The sequence below is a fragment of the Salvelinus alpinus genome, chromosome 28 (assembly GCF_045679555.1).
Source record: "Salvelinus alpinus chromosome 28, SLU_Salpinus.1, whole genome shotgun sequence".
Taxonomy (NCBI): Eukaryota; Metazoa; Chordata; class Actinopteri; order Salmoniformes; family Salmonidae; genus Salvelinus; species Salvelinus alpinus.
The window spans coordinates 12377117-12394402 of NC_092113.1; the positions used below are offsets into that span (position 1 = coordinate 12377117).

At 42.0% G+C, this 17286-nt stretch overlaps 1 protein-coding gene across 5 annotated transcripts in view; it reads right to left on the bottom strand.

Annotated features, from left to right (window-relative positions):
• Window positions 1-1369: 1369 nt before the first annotated feature.
• LOC139557207 (kazrin-like) overlaps window positions 1370-17286 on the bottom strand; it is a 350504-nt gene continuing 334587 nt past the window's right edge. For all 5 annotated transcript variants that reach the window (XM_071371696.1, XM_071371697.1, XM_071371698.1 and 2 more), the window contains 7 exons: window positions 10756-10961; window positions 10300-10418; window positions 8289-8520; window positions 4762-4863; window positions 3767-3933; window positions 2984-3164; window positions 1370-2240 (listed from right to left, as the gene is read on the bottom strand). In XM_071371696.1, coding sequence (XP_071227797.1) covers window positions 2082-2240; window positions 2984-3164; window positions 3767-3933; window positions 4762-4863; window positions 8289-8520; window positions 10300-10418; window positions 10756-10961 — 1166 coding nt within the window. In that variant the 3' untranslated portion in view covers window positions 1370-2081. The remainder of the gene's footprint in view (window positions 2241-2983; window positions 3165-3766; window positions 3934-4761; window positions 4864-8288; window positions 8521-10299; window positions 10419-10755; window positions 10962-17286) is intronic.

Below are 17286 nucleotides of genomic sequence, written 5' to 3' on the forward strand. Positions count from 1 at the left end.
AGGTTGAGTAGGGAGAGTGAATAGACCAGCCTAGACAGACACCCATGCTGGGAAAGGATATTATGAATCGTTTGAGCTGCCATAAGATAAACAGCACGTCAACACTTCACTATGAATGCTATACACCATGACGACAAAAACAGAAGCTGCTCCGTTGATCATGGTAACTTTGAAGTATTGGGGAGGTAATGTAGCATCCGGGTCCCAAGGATTTTCTTCCCCTTCATATGATACCTGTTCTGGTTCCTGTTGCTATCCTTCCTGTGTTGGGGGCGCCACTCAGACAGAGGGAGGTGGAAGGCCACTACAGAGGAGGGCTGATATTGCTCACTTCTTGGAACTGGCAATGTCTATCAGAGAAATATGCTCAGCCTCAAAATTGCTTTTAATATTTCCAGTGTATTCCCCAAAAACATTGGGCACCTTTCATATGGCCTTTATTGCAGTCACAGCGTTGCAGATGATCAGATCTAATAATGCTGTGTGTGTGTAACATCTCAGGAACTGCACTGATATATATGACGACCTGGAACATAACCATTGTTTTGTACTGTTAACATCCTCTCATACTTATATCCGACACACCGCAACGACAAAAAGCCAAAAGCAGGGGGTGTGTTAGCGATCACCTGCTGGGTGTCGACAAACAGTGGCTGTTTGTGCTGTTTCAACATGTAGAATTGTCGGGAAATGAACAGAAAATGAAGGATATGATCACCCTAGTTTACATGGCAGATGAATGTGTTTGTTCTACACAATGCATTAAGTTCTGAACGTTCTGTAGCATTGCACCCTCCTGAACAGGTCCCTGGACATCCCATAATAATGAACCTTTTTATCGGAAGAGGGTGGGTGGTGCCAATGAGGGCTTTGCCCCCTTCTGCAGTCAGTCAGTCAGACACACTCACAGCATGCAGCCAGGCAGAGGTTGATTTAATGCCTCTGTTTGGGTTGCGTCATTCCAGCGTAACCATGGCGATGCAGTTATCCTGAATTAGAGGAGGAAGTGGCATCATCAAACATGGACAAAAGCCACATTTTCCCCACAGATTACTACTATGAGGGAGGGTATGAGAGAGATGACTCATTGGTGCACTCTGTGGCCTGTTCTTCAACTGTTACTCCCAGAATGTACACACACACGTACACACACACACGTACACACACGCGTACACACGTACACACACGTACACACACACACGCACACGTACACGCACACTTCCTCTTCAGAATAAATATCTTTATTGCATTCATTCATTCTTTGATTTCATTCTCACCCAGCCCATTGTTTTCTACCTGTTGTGCTTCTATTGGAAGACCAATTACTCATGTCTGTCATTGAAAATAAGTCATTTTAATAACCCATGTGCCATGTTAATGGTTTTATTGAATGTATCAAATGTCACGAGGGAGTGTTCATTTTAGTTTAGACACAACAGTGTAAATTAACAAACTGAAAAAAGACTATCAAACATACAGTTAATACAACTTCAAGTTTTCATCTTAGACAATGTCCATAGTCCCAGTTCGCAAGGCATCTGAGAAAGTTTCTGTAACACCATGTTTGAATTAAACATCAAAAAGACATTTGCTATAAATCTCACTTGAATAGTTTTCTTTTGTTAATTCGCAATGAATCAGGAAAGTACCCTGTACACAAACACATTACCATATTTCCTCATCAGCTCTTCTTTTTGAGAAACAGGCCCGTCCTCAATAAGAACTACTAAACACCAACTAATCGCTGAGCCATTTCCTGTTTAAAAAACCTTTGCACATAATGCAAATACAAAAATAAAAGCCTATTCCGTTTAAGTTTGTTTCCATGGGATAGACATGTGTCCTCACAAAGGTCAGATTATTCGACAAATACCAGTGAGAGATGTAAAGAGTTGTTCTTAGACTATAAATGAAAAAAACATTCCTTCTCTCTCGAAAATAGTGTATTCTGACCAACAAAGGCTCCATCATTCAAAAAGTACAGTAAACATCACTCGTCTGGCATCCCACAAAGCACTGTTGTCTACTGCTGTGCTGTAGGCACAGATGTCACATGTCGATGACCTCACATGTCGATGACCTCACACATTGGTGACCTCGATGCCCGAGTGTTTGTGGATTGGACTCCCCTCTGTCCTGGGCGGAGCTTCGTCACAAGCCTCTCTCGGCAGCGAGCTGTAGCTGCTATGACAACTCAAGTCCCGCCCACTGTGGGCTTTGGGGCTGAACCCTAAAGGAGGCTGGGGGAGGAGAAGGAAGTCAAGCCCTGTTCAAATACTTTGAAAATGCATCCTTACTTCCTCCCTTTCTTGAAGTCATCACTGATCTGACCTGTTTGGATTGGTGAAAGCTAAATAGTGGAGCCTGCTTTCACCTATCCAGTAATGTTAGATCAGTGGTTACTCCAAAGGGAAGGAAACAAACAGGGCTTCATTTAGCTTTTCTATAGAGTAGGCCTATAGCCGAAGGAAGATAGTCCTTTACTGTGTAGCCGATATCGTCGCTTCCTCAAGGCTTCAAACTGAGAATATCAGCTACACAGTAATATCAGCTACACAGATACGTGTAGCTACACAGCTACACGTATCTCCCTTGGGCTATATGTTTACACTATATGAAAGCAAATACAAGAGGGACGAAGAGGGACATTCTGGCTTCAAGGCCTTTTTCAACACAATAAAGACTTGAAGCTAAAACATCGTTACAGGAATTTATTTGACAGGGTCAGTGCACGTTGAAGGGATAGTTCAGAGAAATTACATATACAGATATTTGTTCCCTTGCCATCAAATCTGTCTATGGACAAGGAGCGACTGCAATCCACACTTTGGGTTTGTTAAACTAGCCACGGCCAACAAATGCTAATTATTAGCATTGAATTTAACTGAACTATGCCTTTGATCAACATTTTATTGTTTACGTTCAAGTGTGACAGAGTTAACAAAAGAGCAAATTTTCATCCGCAGTCTAGGGGAGTGCCCACCTTGACGGCCCGTCTCCTGAGGGAGCCTTCGTCGTCCGGGTGTGTGTGGCGGTTGGTAGAGCTGGTGGGCCGGCCCAGGGAGGCGTGCCGTAAGGGTGTGGGCGGGGAGGCGTGGCGTAGAGGCGTTGGCGGGGTGCTCATTGTCCCCAGCCTATCATGGTTTTGCTGTAGACCTCCTGACCTGGGGTGTCAGGGTCAGGAGGGAGGGGAGGAATGGGTACATTATTGATTGATTAGGTACAGATTATTGATGAGCAGATTCCTTACTGATTATGTAGTTGTTTAAGCAGCCGTTCTTAGCCAGAGTGACTTGCATGTGATGAACCTCTCCATTTTCCACTCTGAATCTGTCCTGACTTGAATCTGTCCTGACTGAAACAGTTCAGTGTCCTGCACACGTGATCCCACAAGTCCCCTCTTGAATTAGGTTAAGCAACAGATGTTGTCTATTCATCCCTACTTTTCATCCCTTTCCTTGACAATAAGGCTGCCATTTAATCAACTGCCATTTAAATCTTACAGCGCCTGAGAGGGATGCAGACAGGTGGACTTCCACTCTGTCACTTAACCCAGCCATACTGCAGAGTGGGGATCAACGTAGATAAACCATACATCTTCACCCTTACTCTCTCCCTCTCTGTTTCTCTGTTCTTTTCTCTTTGATTCTCCCTTAAGTTATATCAATTTAATCTAACCACATTTACCTCATGACTTTGGTCTTATCCCTCCCTCCCTCCCTCCCTCCCTCATTTGTCATCTCTCTCTCGCTCTCCGTTGCCTCACCTGGCTGAACTGATGAGGACCTTCATCTCCTCGGTGAGGTGGCGGCGAATCATGTGCTTGTTACCGGGTATACCCAATGCCGTTGCCATGGAGTCGGTGTTGAAGGAGGGGTCTAGCACCATTACAGCACCGTGAACTCCACTGTTCTGGAGACTGTCAGCAAACTCCTACACAGGATGAGGAGGGAGAGGGATAAAACCATTTTTTTTAAGGGTTCCTAAAAATGTAAAATAACAGAACCGTCATTATAAATAAGAATTGGTTCTTAATTGACTTGCCTGGTTGAATAAAATGTCATGGAGATTTTAAAAAGCATACTAACCCAACATTTTCACTGTGCACGCATGCAGTGTTGTTCTATCTGCCTACAGGAACCCTCAACATTTACTGTAACATTTGATTGAATAGGGGTTTGACTGACAATATTGAGTTGGGCTCTTCAGATGAAAACATCTTTGATTTTCATAGTTGTTCTGAACTAAATGTAGTCAATATCAATAGAAGGGATATCATAAGCAAAAGCTCCTGACTACTATCCATTTATTGAAGCCGTGACTCACTGTGCGGTAACCACAGAGATGACGAGCGGTTCAGAATTGATCACAAAGGTCCTTTCCTTTATCTTTCTGCACAGACAGGGAGTGTCAATAAACCTGACGCAATTTCCTACACTCCCCCATGCATATAACAACACATAAAAGCTCTCTGTCTATTGTCAATAAACACACTATGATCTCTTAGCATGATTTGAATTGGTTTGCAGTATGCACAATTCTGTTTTAATGCATACTTTGTGTATAGAATGATTCGTAACCATTAGTAAGCAAATGTAACCATTTGTAAGCTTTTTCAGGTTAAATACTGACACCGGTCAGATCTTATCCTAAGTGTCAAAGATGTATCAATGAGAACTGAGTGTAAACGTCAGATACCATGTTCTCACAGTACTTGAGTGTGCCAGTGTTGTTGGGATGATAATGAACCCTAGACCCCACCTTAAGGTCAATGTCTCGGACCCACTTAACGACCCGATGACACGTCCATACCACGGGATCCAGGTTCTGATGCTCACACTGAGCCCGTCTGGCCTGGAGGGCCTGGAGAGAGTTGAGACGCACGCACGCACACACACACACACGCACACACACACCACATTTAATTTGACATTCAAATAAACTTTACTTTCACCCACAGATCACAGATGTGTGTATGTGTGTCCGAGTGAATGAAATGACATGTATTGTAGCCAACATGTATACACACATACATATCTGTAACGTCTACAGTGCATTCGGAAAGTATTCAGAACCCTTGACTTTTTTCACATTTTGTTACGTTACAGCCTTATTCTAAAATAAATTAAATTGTTTGTCTTTTCCCTTCATCAATCTGCACACAATACCCCATAATGACAAAGCAAGAACTGGTTTGCAGAAATGTTTGCAAATGTTTAAAAAAACAACAACTTAAAGATCACATTTACATAAGTATTCAGACCCTTTACTCAGTACTTTGTTAAAGCACCTTTGGCAGCGATAACAGCCGCGAGTATTCTTGGGTAGGACGCTACAAGCTTGGCACACCTGCTTTTGGGGGGTTTCTCCCATTCTTCTCTGCAGATCCTCTCAAGCTCTGTCAGGTTGGATGGGGAGCATTGGGGCACAGCTGTTTTCAGGTCTCTCCAGAAATGTTAGATCGGGTTCAAGTCCAGGCTCTGGCTGGGCCACTCAAGGACTTTCAGAGACTTGTCCCGAAGCCACTTCTGCGTTGTCTTGGCTGTGTGCTTAGTGTCATTGTCCTGTTGGAAGGTGAACTTTCACCCCGGTCTGAGGTCCTGAGTGCTCTAGAGCAGGTTTTCATCAAGGATCTCTCTATACTCAGTTCATCTTTCCCTCGATCCCAACTAGTCTCCCAGTCCCTGCCGCTGAAAAACATCCCCACAGCATGAGGATGTCACCACCATGCTTCCTCCAGACGTGACACTTGGTATTCAAGCCAAAGAGTTCAATCTTGGTCTCATCAGACCAGAAAATCTTGTTTCTCATGGTCTGAGAGTGCTTTAGGTGCCCTTTGGCCAGGCAGCCAGCTCTAGGAAGAGTGTTGTTGGGTCCAAACTTCCATTTAATGAATGATCGAGGCCACTGTGTTCTTGGGGCCCTTCAATGCTGCAGAAATGTTTTGGTACCCTTCCCCAGATCTGTGCCTCAACACAATCCTGTCTCAAATTCCTTTGACCTCATGACTTGGGTTTTTCTCTGACATGCACTGTCAACTGTGCGATTTCATTTAACATTTATTTAACTTGGCAAATCAGTTAAGAACAAATCCTTATTTACAATGACGGCCTACCCCGGCCAAACCCAGACGCCGCTGGGCCAATTGCGCGCCGCCCTGTGGGACTCCCAATCACAGCCAGATGTGATGCAGCATGGATTCGAACCAGGTACTGCAGTGACACCTCTTGTACTGAGATGCAGTGTCTTAGACCACTGTACCAGTCAAACGTTTGGACACACCTACTCATTCCAGGTTTAAAAAAATGTATTTTTACTATTTTCTACATTGTAGAATAATAGTGACGACATCAAAACTATGAAATTACACATATGGAATCATGCAGTAACCAAAAAAGTGTTAACAAATCAAAATATATTTTATATTTGAGATTCTTTAAAGTAGCCATCCTTTGCCTTGATGACAGCTTTTCACAGTCTTGGCATTCTCTCAACCAGCTTCATGAGGTAGTCACCTGGAATGCATTTCAATTAACAGTTGTGCCTTGTTAAAAGTTAATTTGTGGAATTTCTTTCTTTCTTAATGCGTTTGAGCCAATCAGTTGTGTTGTGACAAGGTAGGGGTGGTATACAGAAGATAGCCCTATTTGATAAAAGACCAAGTTCATATTATGGCAAGAACAGCTCAAATAAGCAAAGAGAAATGATAGTCCATCATTATTTTAAGACATGAAGATCAGTCAATCCAGAACATTTCAAGAACTTTTCAAGTTTCTTCAAGTCCAGTACTAAAAACCATCAAGCGCTATGATGAAACTGTCTCTCATGAGGACCGCCACAGTTAGGAGGACCCAGAGTTAACTCTGCTGCAGAGGATAAGTTCATTAGAGTTAACTGCACCTCAAATTGCAGCCCAAATAAATGCTTCACAGAGTTCAAGTAACAGACACATCTCAACATCAATTGTTCAGATTAGACTGCGTGAATCAAGCCTTCATGGTAGAATTGCTGCAAAGAAACCAAAACTTAAGGACACCAATAAAAGAAGATACGTGCTTGGGCCAAGAAGCACGAGCAATAGACATTAGACTGGTGGAAATCTGTCCTTTGGTCTGATGAGACAAAAGTTTAGATTTTTGGTTCCAACCGCCGTGTCTTTGTGAGAGTAGGTGAAAGGATGATCTCTGCATGTGTGGTTCCCATCGTGAAGCACAAAGGAGGTGTGATGGTGTGGGGGGGGGGGCTTTGCTGGTGACACTGTCGTGATTTATTTAGAATTCAAGGTACACTTAACCAGCATGGCTACCACAGCATTCTGCAGCGATCCGCTATCCCATCTGGTTTGCACTTAGTTGGACTATCATTTGTTTTTCAATGGGACAATGACCCAAAACACACCTCCAGGCTGTGTAAGGGCTATTTGACCAAGAAGGAGAGTGATGGAGGGCTGAATCAATTGACCTAGCCTCCACAATCACTCAACCTCAACCCAATTGAGATGGTTTGAGATGAGTTGGAGGAAAAACAGCCAACAAGTGTTCACCATATGTGGGAACTCCTTCAAGACTGTTGGAAAAGCTTTCCTCGTGAAGCTGGTTGAGAGAATGCCAAGAGTGTGCAAAGCTGTCATCAAGGCAAAGGGTGGCTATTTAGAAAAATCTCAAATCTCAAATATATTTTTTATTTGTTAAACACTTTTTTGGTTATTAAATTATTCCATATGTGTTATTTCATAGTCTTTATGTCTCAACTATTATTATACAATGTAGAAAATAGTAAAAATAAAGAAAAACCCTTGAATGAGAACGTGTGTCCAAATGTTTGACTGGTATACTGTAGATAGGTGTGTGCCTTTCCAAATCATGTCCAATCAATTGAATTTCCCACAGGCGGACTCCAATCAAGTTGTAGAAACAGCTCAAGGATGATCAATGGAAACAGGATGCACCTGAGATCAATTTTCGAATCTCATAGCAAAGGGTCTGAATACTTATGTAAATACGGTACTTCTGTTTTTGATATATTTACAAATATTTCTAAAAACCTGTTTTCACTTTGTAATTATGGGGTATTGTGTGTAGATTGATGAGGATTTGTATTTATTTAATACATTTTAGAATAAGGCTGTAAAGTAATAAAATGTGGAAAACGGGAAGGGATCTGAATACTTTCCAAATGCACTGTATGTCTGTATGTACAGTATGTAAGCTCAGTGCACTTTTGAACATGTCATGTATTGGTAATGTTTATATATAGCATATACAGTTTGCTGTTTGCATGACACCTACCTCCTTATCGAAGTGGACCGTGTGCAGCAGCTCGATGCCCAGCACCAGGCTGACCTGGTGGGCCTTCTTGGTGACATTGAGGGACCTCTCGAGGTCCCGGCGCGTCAGAGAGTTGAGCATGCGCCCATCCACCAGGTGTGTGTGGAAGGCCTGAGAGTACTGCGGCAGCCCTACGTCGCTCAGCCAGGCCTTGGCCACCCAGTGGTGGTCCATGTCTGCAGCCTTGGACAGCCTGGAGTGAGAAGAGCGAAGAAAAGAGAGAAGAAAAGAGAGAAGAAAAGATGAGAAGAGATCAAGAGAAGACAGAGGTCAGGTCTGGTAAAGAGATTATCAAAATTTTGGACGTCCTAAATTATTTTTCGGGTTGAAAAGTATAATGAACAAAAATATAAACACAACATAAAACAATTTCTACATTTTTACTGAGTTACAGTTCATTTCAAGAAATCAGTCAATTTAAATAAATTCATTAGGCCCTAATCTATGGTTTTCACATGGCTTGGAAGGGGCGTAGCCATGGGTGAGCCTGGGAGGGCAAAGGCCCACCCACTGGGGAGCCGGGCCCAGCCAATCAGAATACGTTTTTTTTCCCACAAAAGGGAAGCCGTTAGTGGAGGTTCAATTCTCTAAAATGACGTTTGAGGCGGCTTATGGTAGAGAAATTAACATTAAATTCTCTGGCAACAGCTCTGGTGGACATTCTTGCAGTCAGCATGCCAATTGGCCACTTTTTGTTGTTGTTGTTGTACCTTTACCCCTTTTTTCTCCCCAATTGGTAGTTGCGGTCTTGTCCCATCACTGCAACTCCCCTATGGACACGGGAGAGGTCAAGGTCGAGAGCCATGCGACCTCCAGAGCACAACCGTGCCAAGCCACACTGCTAGCTTAACCCAGAAGCCGGCCGCACCAATGTGTTGGAGGACACACCGTCCAGCTGGCAACTGAAGTCAGTTTTCCGGCAGCCGGCCCGCCACAAGGAGTTGCTATAGCGCGATGGGACAAGGAAATCCCGACCCGACCAAACCCTCCCTTAACCCGGACGACGCTCGGCCAATTGTGCATCGCCTCATGGGTCTCCAGGACACGTCCGGTTGTGACACTGCATGGGATCGAACCCGGGTCTGTAGTGACACCTCAAGCACTGCGATGCAGTGACTTAGACCGGTGCGTCACTCGGGAGGCCCCACTCTCTCAAACTTGAGACATCTGTGGCATAGTGTTACGTGACAAACTGCACATTTTAGAGTGGCCTTTAATTGTCCACAGCACAAGGTGCACCTGTGTAATGATCATGCTGTTTAATCAACTGCTTGATATGCCATATCTGTCAGGTGGATGGATTATCTTGTCAAATAAGAAATGCTCACTAATAGGGATGTAAAAAATTTGTGCACAACATTTTTGCGAAATAAGCTTTTTGTGCAAACGTCAGCCTAATGTGATTGCAATCAGTTTTGCTCTCTGGGGTGTAAAGAGTATATCCTCCATATTGGACCTGTATTCCCAGACAGGGGTGTTGGGGTCAGTTCATTCCAATTCCAGCCACTCCAGAGGTTGAATTGAATCCATGTCCAATTCAACATACAGGAGCTAGCCTGGAAATGACCCAAACTCTACTTGAAAGCATTAACAATCCTACTTACATTCTGGTGTTAACTGCTTTGGAACGCTTGATGGCAACGGCTCGAATTCCAAATCTGTGTTTGCCAAACCCTGTATATATCTCTAGCTCTGATGAACGTTTAACCTTGCTTACACTAGTGTGCCTGTCACATATGGTGTTATGCAGTTTGATAGAATAGTGTTATTCATGTTTTACCATCTCACACTAGATGTAGCAAACAGCTACTGTATATTTGTGAAGTAGTAGAGTAAACCTTTAACCGCAGATCCAGGGTCAGAAATTATTTTACCCTCCAAATGTTTAAGGTTAGGATTTGGGGTTGGGTAATCTGTGACGCTAGAGCTGTTTTTTTGTGTGAGAGGGAGTATGAGGAGCTGAGCATCTCACCCCCTGCCGCTCTCGGCTTCCCTGTAGTCCTCGATGGCCAGCCGGAGCTTCCTGCGGTGCATAGAGCTGGTGACCCCTAACCCCAGCTCCAGGTCCTCATCTGACAGGCCCAGCAGCACCTGCAAAGGGGTCAAAGGTCAAACCACACTCTATTGTAGCTGTAGTGGATTTCCAGATTGTGATTTCACAAGTACCTTTGATTTACGCAGCAGCATGTACTGGATGGGTGGAGTTGACAATTGATTTAGAAACGGGCAATCTCTTGACGAGAAGTCTCCAGCACACACAACCAATCTGTCCATTTCTGTATCAAATGTCAATTCTCTCCACCGTCAGGACATGCTGATGTGAAAATCAAATGAATCCACCTCTGAAAGAGATATCCAGAAAGCCACATGGGTTTGATTGAATACTGGCCTAAGTCTTCCTACAGTTTGACGTCATCTCGGATCATACCTTGCCACTCTTCACATTCTCTGAGCAGGCGCGAATGTACATGGGCATCGCCATGACGACCTCCAGCCAGGCCTGCACGGTGCCCGCCCTCCACAGCGACATGGGCATGCCACGGGCAAGCTCCACCTGCTGGAGGCGGTCCAGCTGATCCTCCCCGTCCGATAGGCTGAGACTGAGGCGGGTGGGGCTTGAGAGACTGTCTGAGTCTGGATAGGTGGGCGAGGGGGAGTGGGAGGAGAGATATGAGCAGGATGATTTTGGAAGGTGAGAGAGTGGTAGTAAGGGGGCAGTGGGTCTTCTATAAGAACAGACAAGGATCATAGTAACCAAAAGGAGACAGAGAGCCCTTGCTTTGCTGTTTGGCTTCTGTTTATGAGACAGAACTTTGGAATGATATAACACAGTTTGACTACTTGACAGCTCTAGTGCATAGCCCAACCCAATAGTTTGCCAGGGCTCAAAACAGTTTGTAAAGAAACTATTCGAAGTTTCAAACAAACTTCTGAAGTATTTACGAAGTCCATGCAAACAGTAACTGTTAAACACCGCCTGGCCATTACGTTAAAGCTGTTAAACACCGCTTGGCCATTATGCCTCATCTGTCAATATTAGCCTGCAAGACCAGCTCCTTGACAACAGAGAGGAGAAAACCTGCACTGTAATAACGATATAGTATTGTACTTTGTTATGAACGCAACTGTGTAAGCAAGTGAAGTCCCTATAGATCATAGCTGGGGTCATTAGTTGAATAAGGAGAGTTTATTAACTATCTGATCAACGTGTAGGTGTGCAGTCTCCCTCAGGAGCAATATCCCCTTTGCCTTGTTAGTGAATACGCCAGCAGGTGGCGGTCTAAGGCTTCTTTGGCATGAACTTCTACTGTATAAACTAATGGTATCGTCCCTCAGTGAAAAAAAAAGTATTATCATTATAATATGTACAACATAGAAGGTAATTTTTCCTGTAGCAATAATCACATAACTCATCAGAAATACCAGGGTTATGTTGTCCTTATCAATGAAATAAGAATTACATAAGAATAATGAGATGATCATTTCAAGGTTTTTGTCATCAGGCTTATATTGTAGCAGATTCACATTGCTTTTTTAAATTACCCACTCAACGACAATGTTGTAAGCTGTCTTCAGTCCTTCTGGAAAATTGCTGCCATTTTTGGGGGGGGGGGGGGGGGGGGGGCACCAAATGAAGAATGACTTATAATTACATTATGGCTAAGAGCCTAGTCATATCCCAAGGTAAGGATACAGAAGAATGGAGGAATTGTTCTGCTAGCTTCTTGAAAGGGCCTCCACTCTCTATGGCTGCTTTGTGTTCACACTTGGTTGCATAATAAAGATGTGAAAACATTGAAGCACAACCCCATAGCCTATACTATCAGCACAGAACAGGTGTTTCAATCTCAGTGGGTGTCGGGCAAAACAGAACAACAGGTATTCATTCTGCACAGTTTCCTCCCCAATGATTTCCTTCACCATTCCTTCAGTCTTTCTTGATTCACGGCAGGAAGTGTAGCAAAGAAAAAAACGAACTTTCAGAGATGGTACATTCATTATAGTGTTTGGTTCATGTAAACAAACAGCCAGCTAATTGGTCAGCAAAAGTTCAAGTTTGACATTGCTAGTAGACACTTTCTGTATCCCCTCCACGATAGCATGTACTGTTGCTCAAACAACCTAATAATTGGCTACGAGCTAGAGTAATGCACAAATTTGAGCACACTGTCTGTTTAGGTGCATGCTTATAATACCATATACTGTATATATATATAACCTTTTCACACTACTGAGCCAAACCAAGCTGTACCAAGCTGAGCTGTACTTCACTTGTCTGGTTACACATCGACTATAGTTGCTGGAAAGGGCAATGTGAAAAGAAGATATAAGCGCCAGCACTGTACGGTTCGGGTCGGCACGATAGTGTGAAAAGAGTATTTAAGTAGAGCAGTTGAGTGAGGTTATCTCTGGGACCCTCCCACCCAGTCCAGATGGCTGCTTCAGTTTAAACAGCATGGGAAGGAGCCAAGACGGGCACCACAAATTCAAAACCACCAGCCTCCACTGTCCAACAGACGTTTGAAGAGCAACCAGTTGCCATGGAGATGGGCCAGTCTGTCTGCGTTGGGAGCCGTTTGTGCGTGACACTGTGAAAATGTTTCATTACACCCTGCTCAACACTCACTCTGTGTTTTGAAACAATAATACCAAAGGCGCTGCACCTGGATTTATACATTGATTTGATATGCTGTACTATAAAACAGATGAATAACAACCATTGTCCTCAAAAAAGTCTCACGTGTGAAAGTGTCTACAACTGTCTACGACCCCTATTAATAAATATGAGAGCTACGGGCTACTTCTAAAACAGATTATATTACCCCATATCGACCCTCCGTGGAGATATGCGCTCCTTCTGACTTTTGTGATAAAGCTTATCAAATTAATGGAGACGTTGGAGGCAATCCCACTGGGCACAAACTGGTGACACAGCCTATACGTATCACTCCTGTGTCATCAATCCCACTGGGCACAAACTGGTTGAATCAACGTTGTTTCAACATAATTTGTCATCGTATTGTGATGTGGAAGCTATGTGGGGGAAAAGTAATCAACATACACTGTTGTTTTGAGGGTAAAAAATCAATAACAGGATTATGTCATCATGGTAATCACATTTCATCATGGACAAATTTTGTATAAAATAAGTTGAATTTGTACCTTTAAAACAATGTCAGATCGTCAACGTTATATCCACTATGAGAAAAAGAACAATAGGCTGGGCAGCACCTCCTGTTGGAGAATTGATCTATCTTCAGCTACCCTTTGGTCCCCCATCCAAGCCTTGCTCAACTATTATATTTGTCACTGACTATTACCAATGTGCTATTAAAAGAATGATTATTGAGAGATCTCCACTTGAAAATGAAATAGATTCACTGTTGCTATCAAAGTCATTCCAAAGGGTAGGTTTAACAGAGACAATGAAATGGGACCATACTTTATCACTCATGTCATCAATGATGCTATTTAGGCCTATATAGCATTTGCAAAGTAATCAACATCTATTGTGTCAATTCAACCTAGAATTCAACTAGAAAAATAGCCAATACAATAGACCTAGGGTTTCAACCTCTGGTTAATTTCAAATGTAATGATATTTAGTCATATTGAATTGTGTTTGGTTGTCAACGCAATATCTTCTGCTTGGAAAGTTCCATATGACATGACTTTTGCTGTCAATTTACTAGTGTTAACTGTTTTGAAAAGGGAATGTCCAACCTATTGCTGATTTTTCAAATGGCCTCAATGAATTTAAATTTGACTTAGTCTGGCTTTAATTCCAGTTTGTATACACATTTATAATCGATATGTTGGATTCACGTATCCATCTCAACCAAAAAACTAAGTTAATGAATAGGACTAAGTCAAATCAAACTTTCTTAAAAGTGCATATAAAGTTTGATTATGATTGGATTTAGTCCTATTTAGTCCTGGAATAAAAACCAGACTAAGTCAGTGGCACAGAAGGATCTATCCAAGCAGAAGACAAATTTCCTTCAAATATTGATATTTGGTTGCGTTAACAACAAACACAATTCAATATCACTTTTGAAGTACAATAAATAGCCTATTAACTTGCCTACAAGTTTGATATACAAATACTATGTTGGTTTCACATCTCCAACTAAATTAAAGAATGGTATTAAATCCAATCAAGCTCTTGTTATTATTTTGAATGTGCGTAATAGGTCTTGGTGATTCAATAGCCTAGTTAATCATCATGTCTTTTAACACACTATCTATGTTTTGCTTAGTCTGGCAGTAACCCAGAACTATCAAAAGGCAGAAGATCTCACTTGCTGCTGCTGACAACAACTGCATGTAAGTTGTTTTTCTACATCATAATAAATATATGTCTGCATCAATAGCGGTGAAAATCACTGGGGAAGCCAAGACAGAAAAAAAGCCAAATTGCGTTGTTTTCTCTATAATCTGTTAGTTCATATGCCTTGACACCGTGATATAAGGCCGAGGCAATAAGAAGACATAGTGGCAGAATAAATTCAACCACAGATTTATTTCATCACAAAACCGGAGCGCACCCTGTCCTGTGAAGTCCACAAAGCATATTGCATGTAACAAACAGTTACATGACCTACAGCAAGGTCAAGAAAGCTGAAGTTTCCGACATTTTCGGACCACTAAACGACTATTGATTTAGAACCCCAGAGAGTTACTACAAGTCGCAAAGTGTTAAACAGGAGCTGCCTTCACTACTCCAGCACAATTTCAACTTCAACATCATCAAATCACCTACGCTTCATCTAATACAGCGACAACTAAACGATAACAAAAACAATTTAGTCCAATCAACGTAAGCTAAATATGATGTGGCTGTGGTTCTGATTTGTGTGAAATGTTGACGTTGAAAGGGTGCTGGATCAATAGTTGTTAAGTAGTCTTAAAATGGCGGAAACATGAACTAACTGTTTGTTACATGCAATATGCTTTGTGGGCTTCACAGGACAGATGTTGCTCTCCGGTTTTGTGATGAAACAAGGGTGTGGTTGAATTTATTCTGCCACTCTGTCTTCTTATTGTCTCGGCCTTAGTCCTATATATATTACGGTGTCAAGGCATATGAACTAAGAGGTTATAGACAAACAACACAATTATCACAACAGGTTGTAATATGGCTTTTTTTTACCCTGGCTTGGCTTCCCCAGTGATTTTATCCACACACCGCTACTGTTAACATGTGTAGATCTTTGATAAACTTTCAGATAACTTTCATCACATAGACACACCATTTCATTACTAAATTGATCTTTCTTTATGAACTAGGAAATTACGAGTTGTTAAAGCCTATTTTGGAAAGTTAGGACATTAGAATCTAACTTTAAAACCAAAACATAATTTCTCTACTGTCTGCAATTGCAAAATACTTTCTGTTAAAGAAAACGTGTAAGCGTAAGCTAAACCAATATGACATGGTCTCAGTAATCTGAGCAGGTAAAATAAATATGGTCTCTTTTTACACATGCTGTCTGACATGACAGCTTTACCTGGTGCTCCAGGCCAGAACACGCTCTAGGGGGTCATGGGACATTTTGCAAATGAATGATGTTGTACAGTGTCTTTTACAACATTACACTTAAACACTTTCTTTACCAAGAAGTATTTTGCAATTGCAACCAATAACAGAATGATGTTTTTGCTTTACTTTCCTTTTATTTTTAAACAACTCCTTATTAGAGAAAGACGGATTTAGAAATTAAATGTTGTAATAAATTCTTTAGTCATAAAAAAAAATGTTTTGCGTATTTTAAATAACTTGCAGAAAATACACTTATGACACTGTCATGAAGCATTATGAGCATCCTGTGTCACTTTACTTGGACTACGAAACTGCAGTTTATGATACTGTCAAGAAGCATTTTGACCATCATAATCATATAAGCCAGTTAAGCCTATCACGTACATGCCCTTATTTCAGTCATCAGTCAAAAAGAGGGTGTCTTCTCCTGAAATCTGCTCCTGCATTCATCCCAGTCATAAGCAACAGAGCATTGGGGTAGGTGCATGTCTGACAGCAATGTGTGCGCAATTACAATGATAATTTAATATGGTCAATTTCAGAAAATGTTATATAAGATAAACATACTGTTGACTATGGTTATGGTATAATGGAATGTTTTACATTGTGTGGTAGGTTTTGTGGGTTTTGACAATCTTATGTAGGTGTCATAACCAGCCATAATAAAATAACTACCGTGGCAGGTTTTGTGGGTTTTGACACTCTTATGTAGGTGTCATAACCAGCCATAATAACATAACTACCGTGGCAGGTTTTGTGGGCTTTGACACTCTTATGTAGGTGTCATAACCAGCCATAATAAAATAACTACCGTGCCAGGTTTTGTGGGCTTTGACACTATTATGTAGGTGTCATAACCAGCCATAATAAAATAACTACCGTGGCAGGTTTTGTGGGCTTTGACACTATTATGTAGGTGTCATAACCAGCCATAATAAAATAACTACCGTGGCAGGTTTTGTGGGTTTTGACACTCTTATGTAGGTGTCATAACCAGCCATAATAAAATAACTACCGTTGCAGGTTTTGTGGGTTTTGACACTCTTATGTAGGTGTCATAACCAGCCATAATAAAATAACTACCGTGGCAGGTTTTGTGGGCTTTGACACTCTTATGTAGGTGTCATAACCAGCCATAATAAAATAACTACCGTGGCAGGTTTTGTGGGCTTTGACACTATTATGTAGGTGTCATAACCAGCCATAATAAAATAACTACCGTGGCAGGTTTTGTGGGTTTTGACACTCTTATGTAGGTGTCATAACCAGCCATAATAAAATAACTACCGTGGCAGGTTTTGTGGGTTTTGACACTCTTATGTAGGTGTCATAACCAGCCATAATAAAATAACTACCGTGGCAGGTTTTGTGGGTTTTGACACTCTTATGTAGGTGTCATAACCAGCCATAATAAAA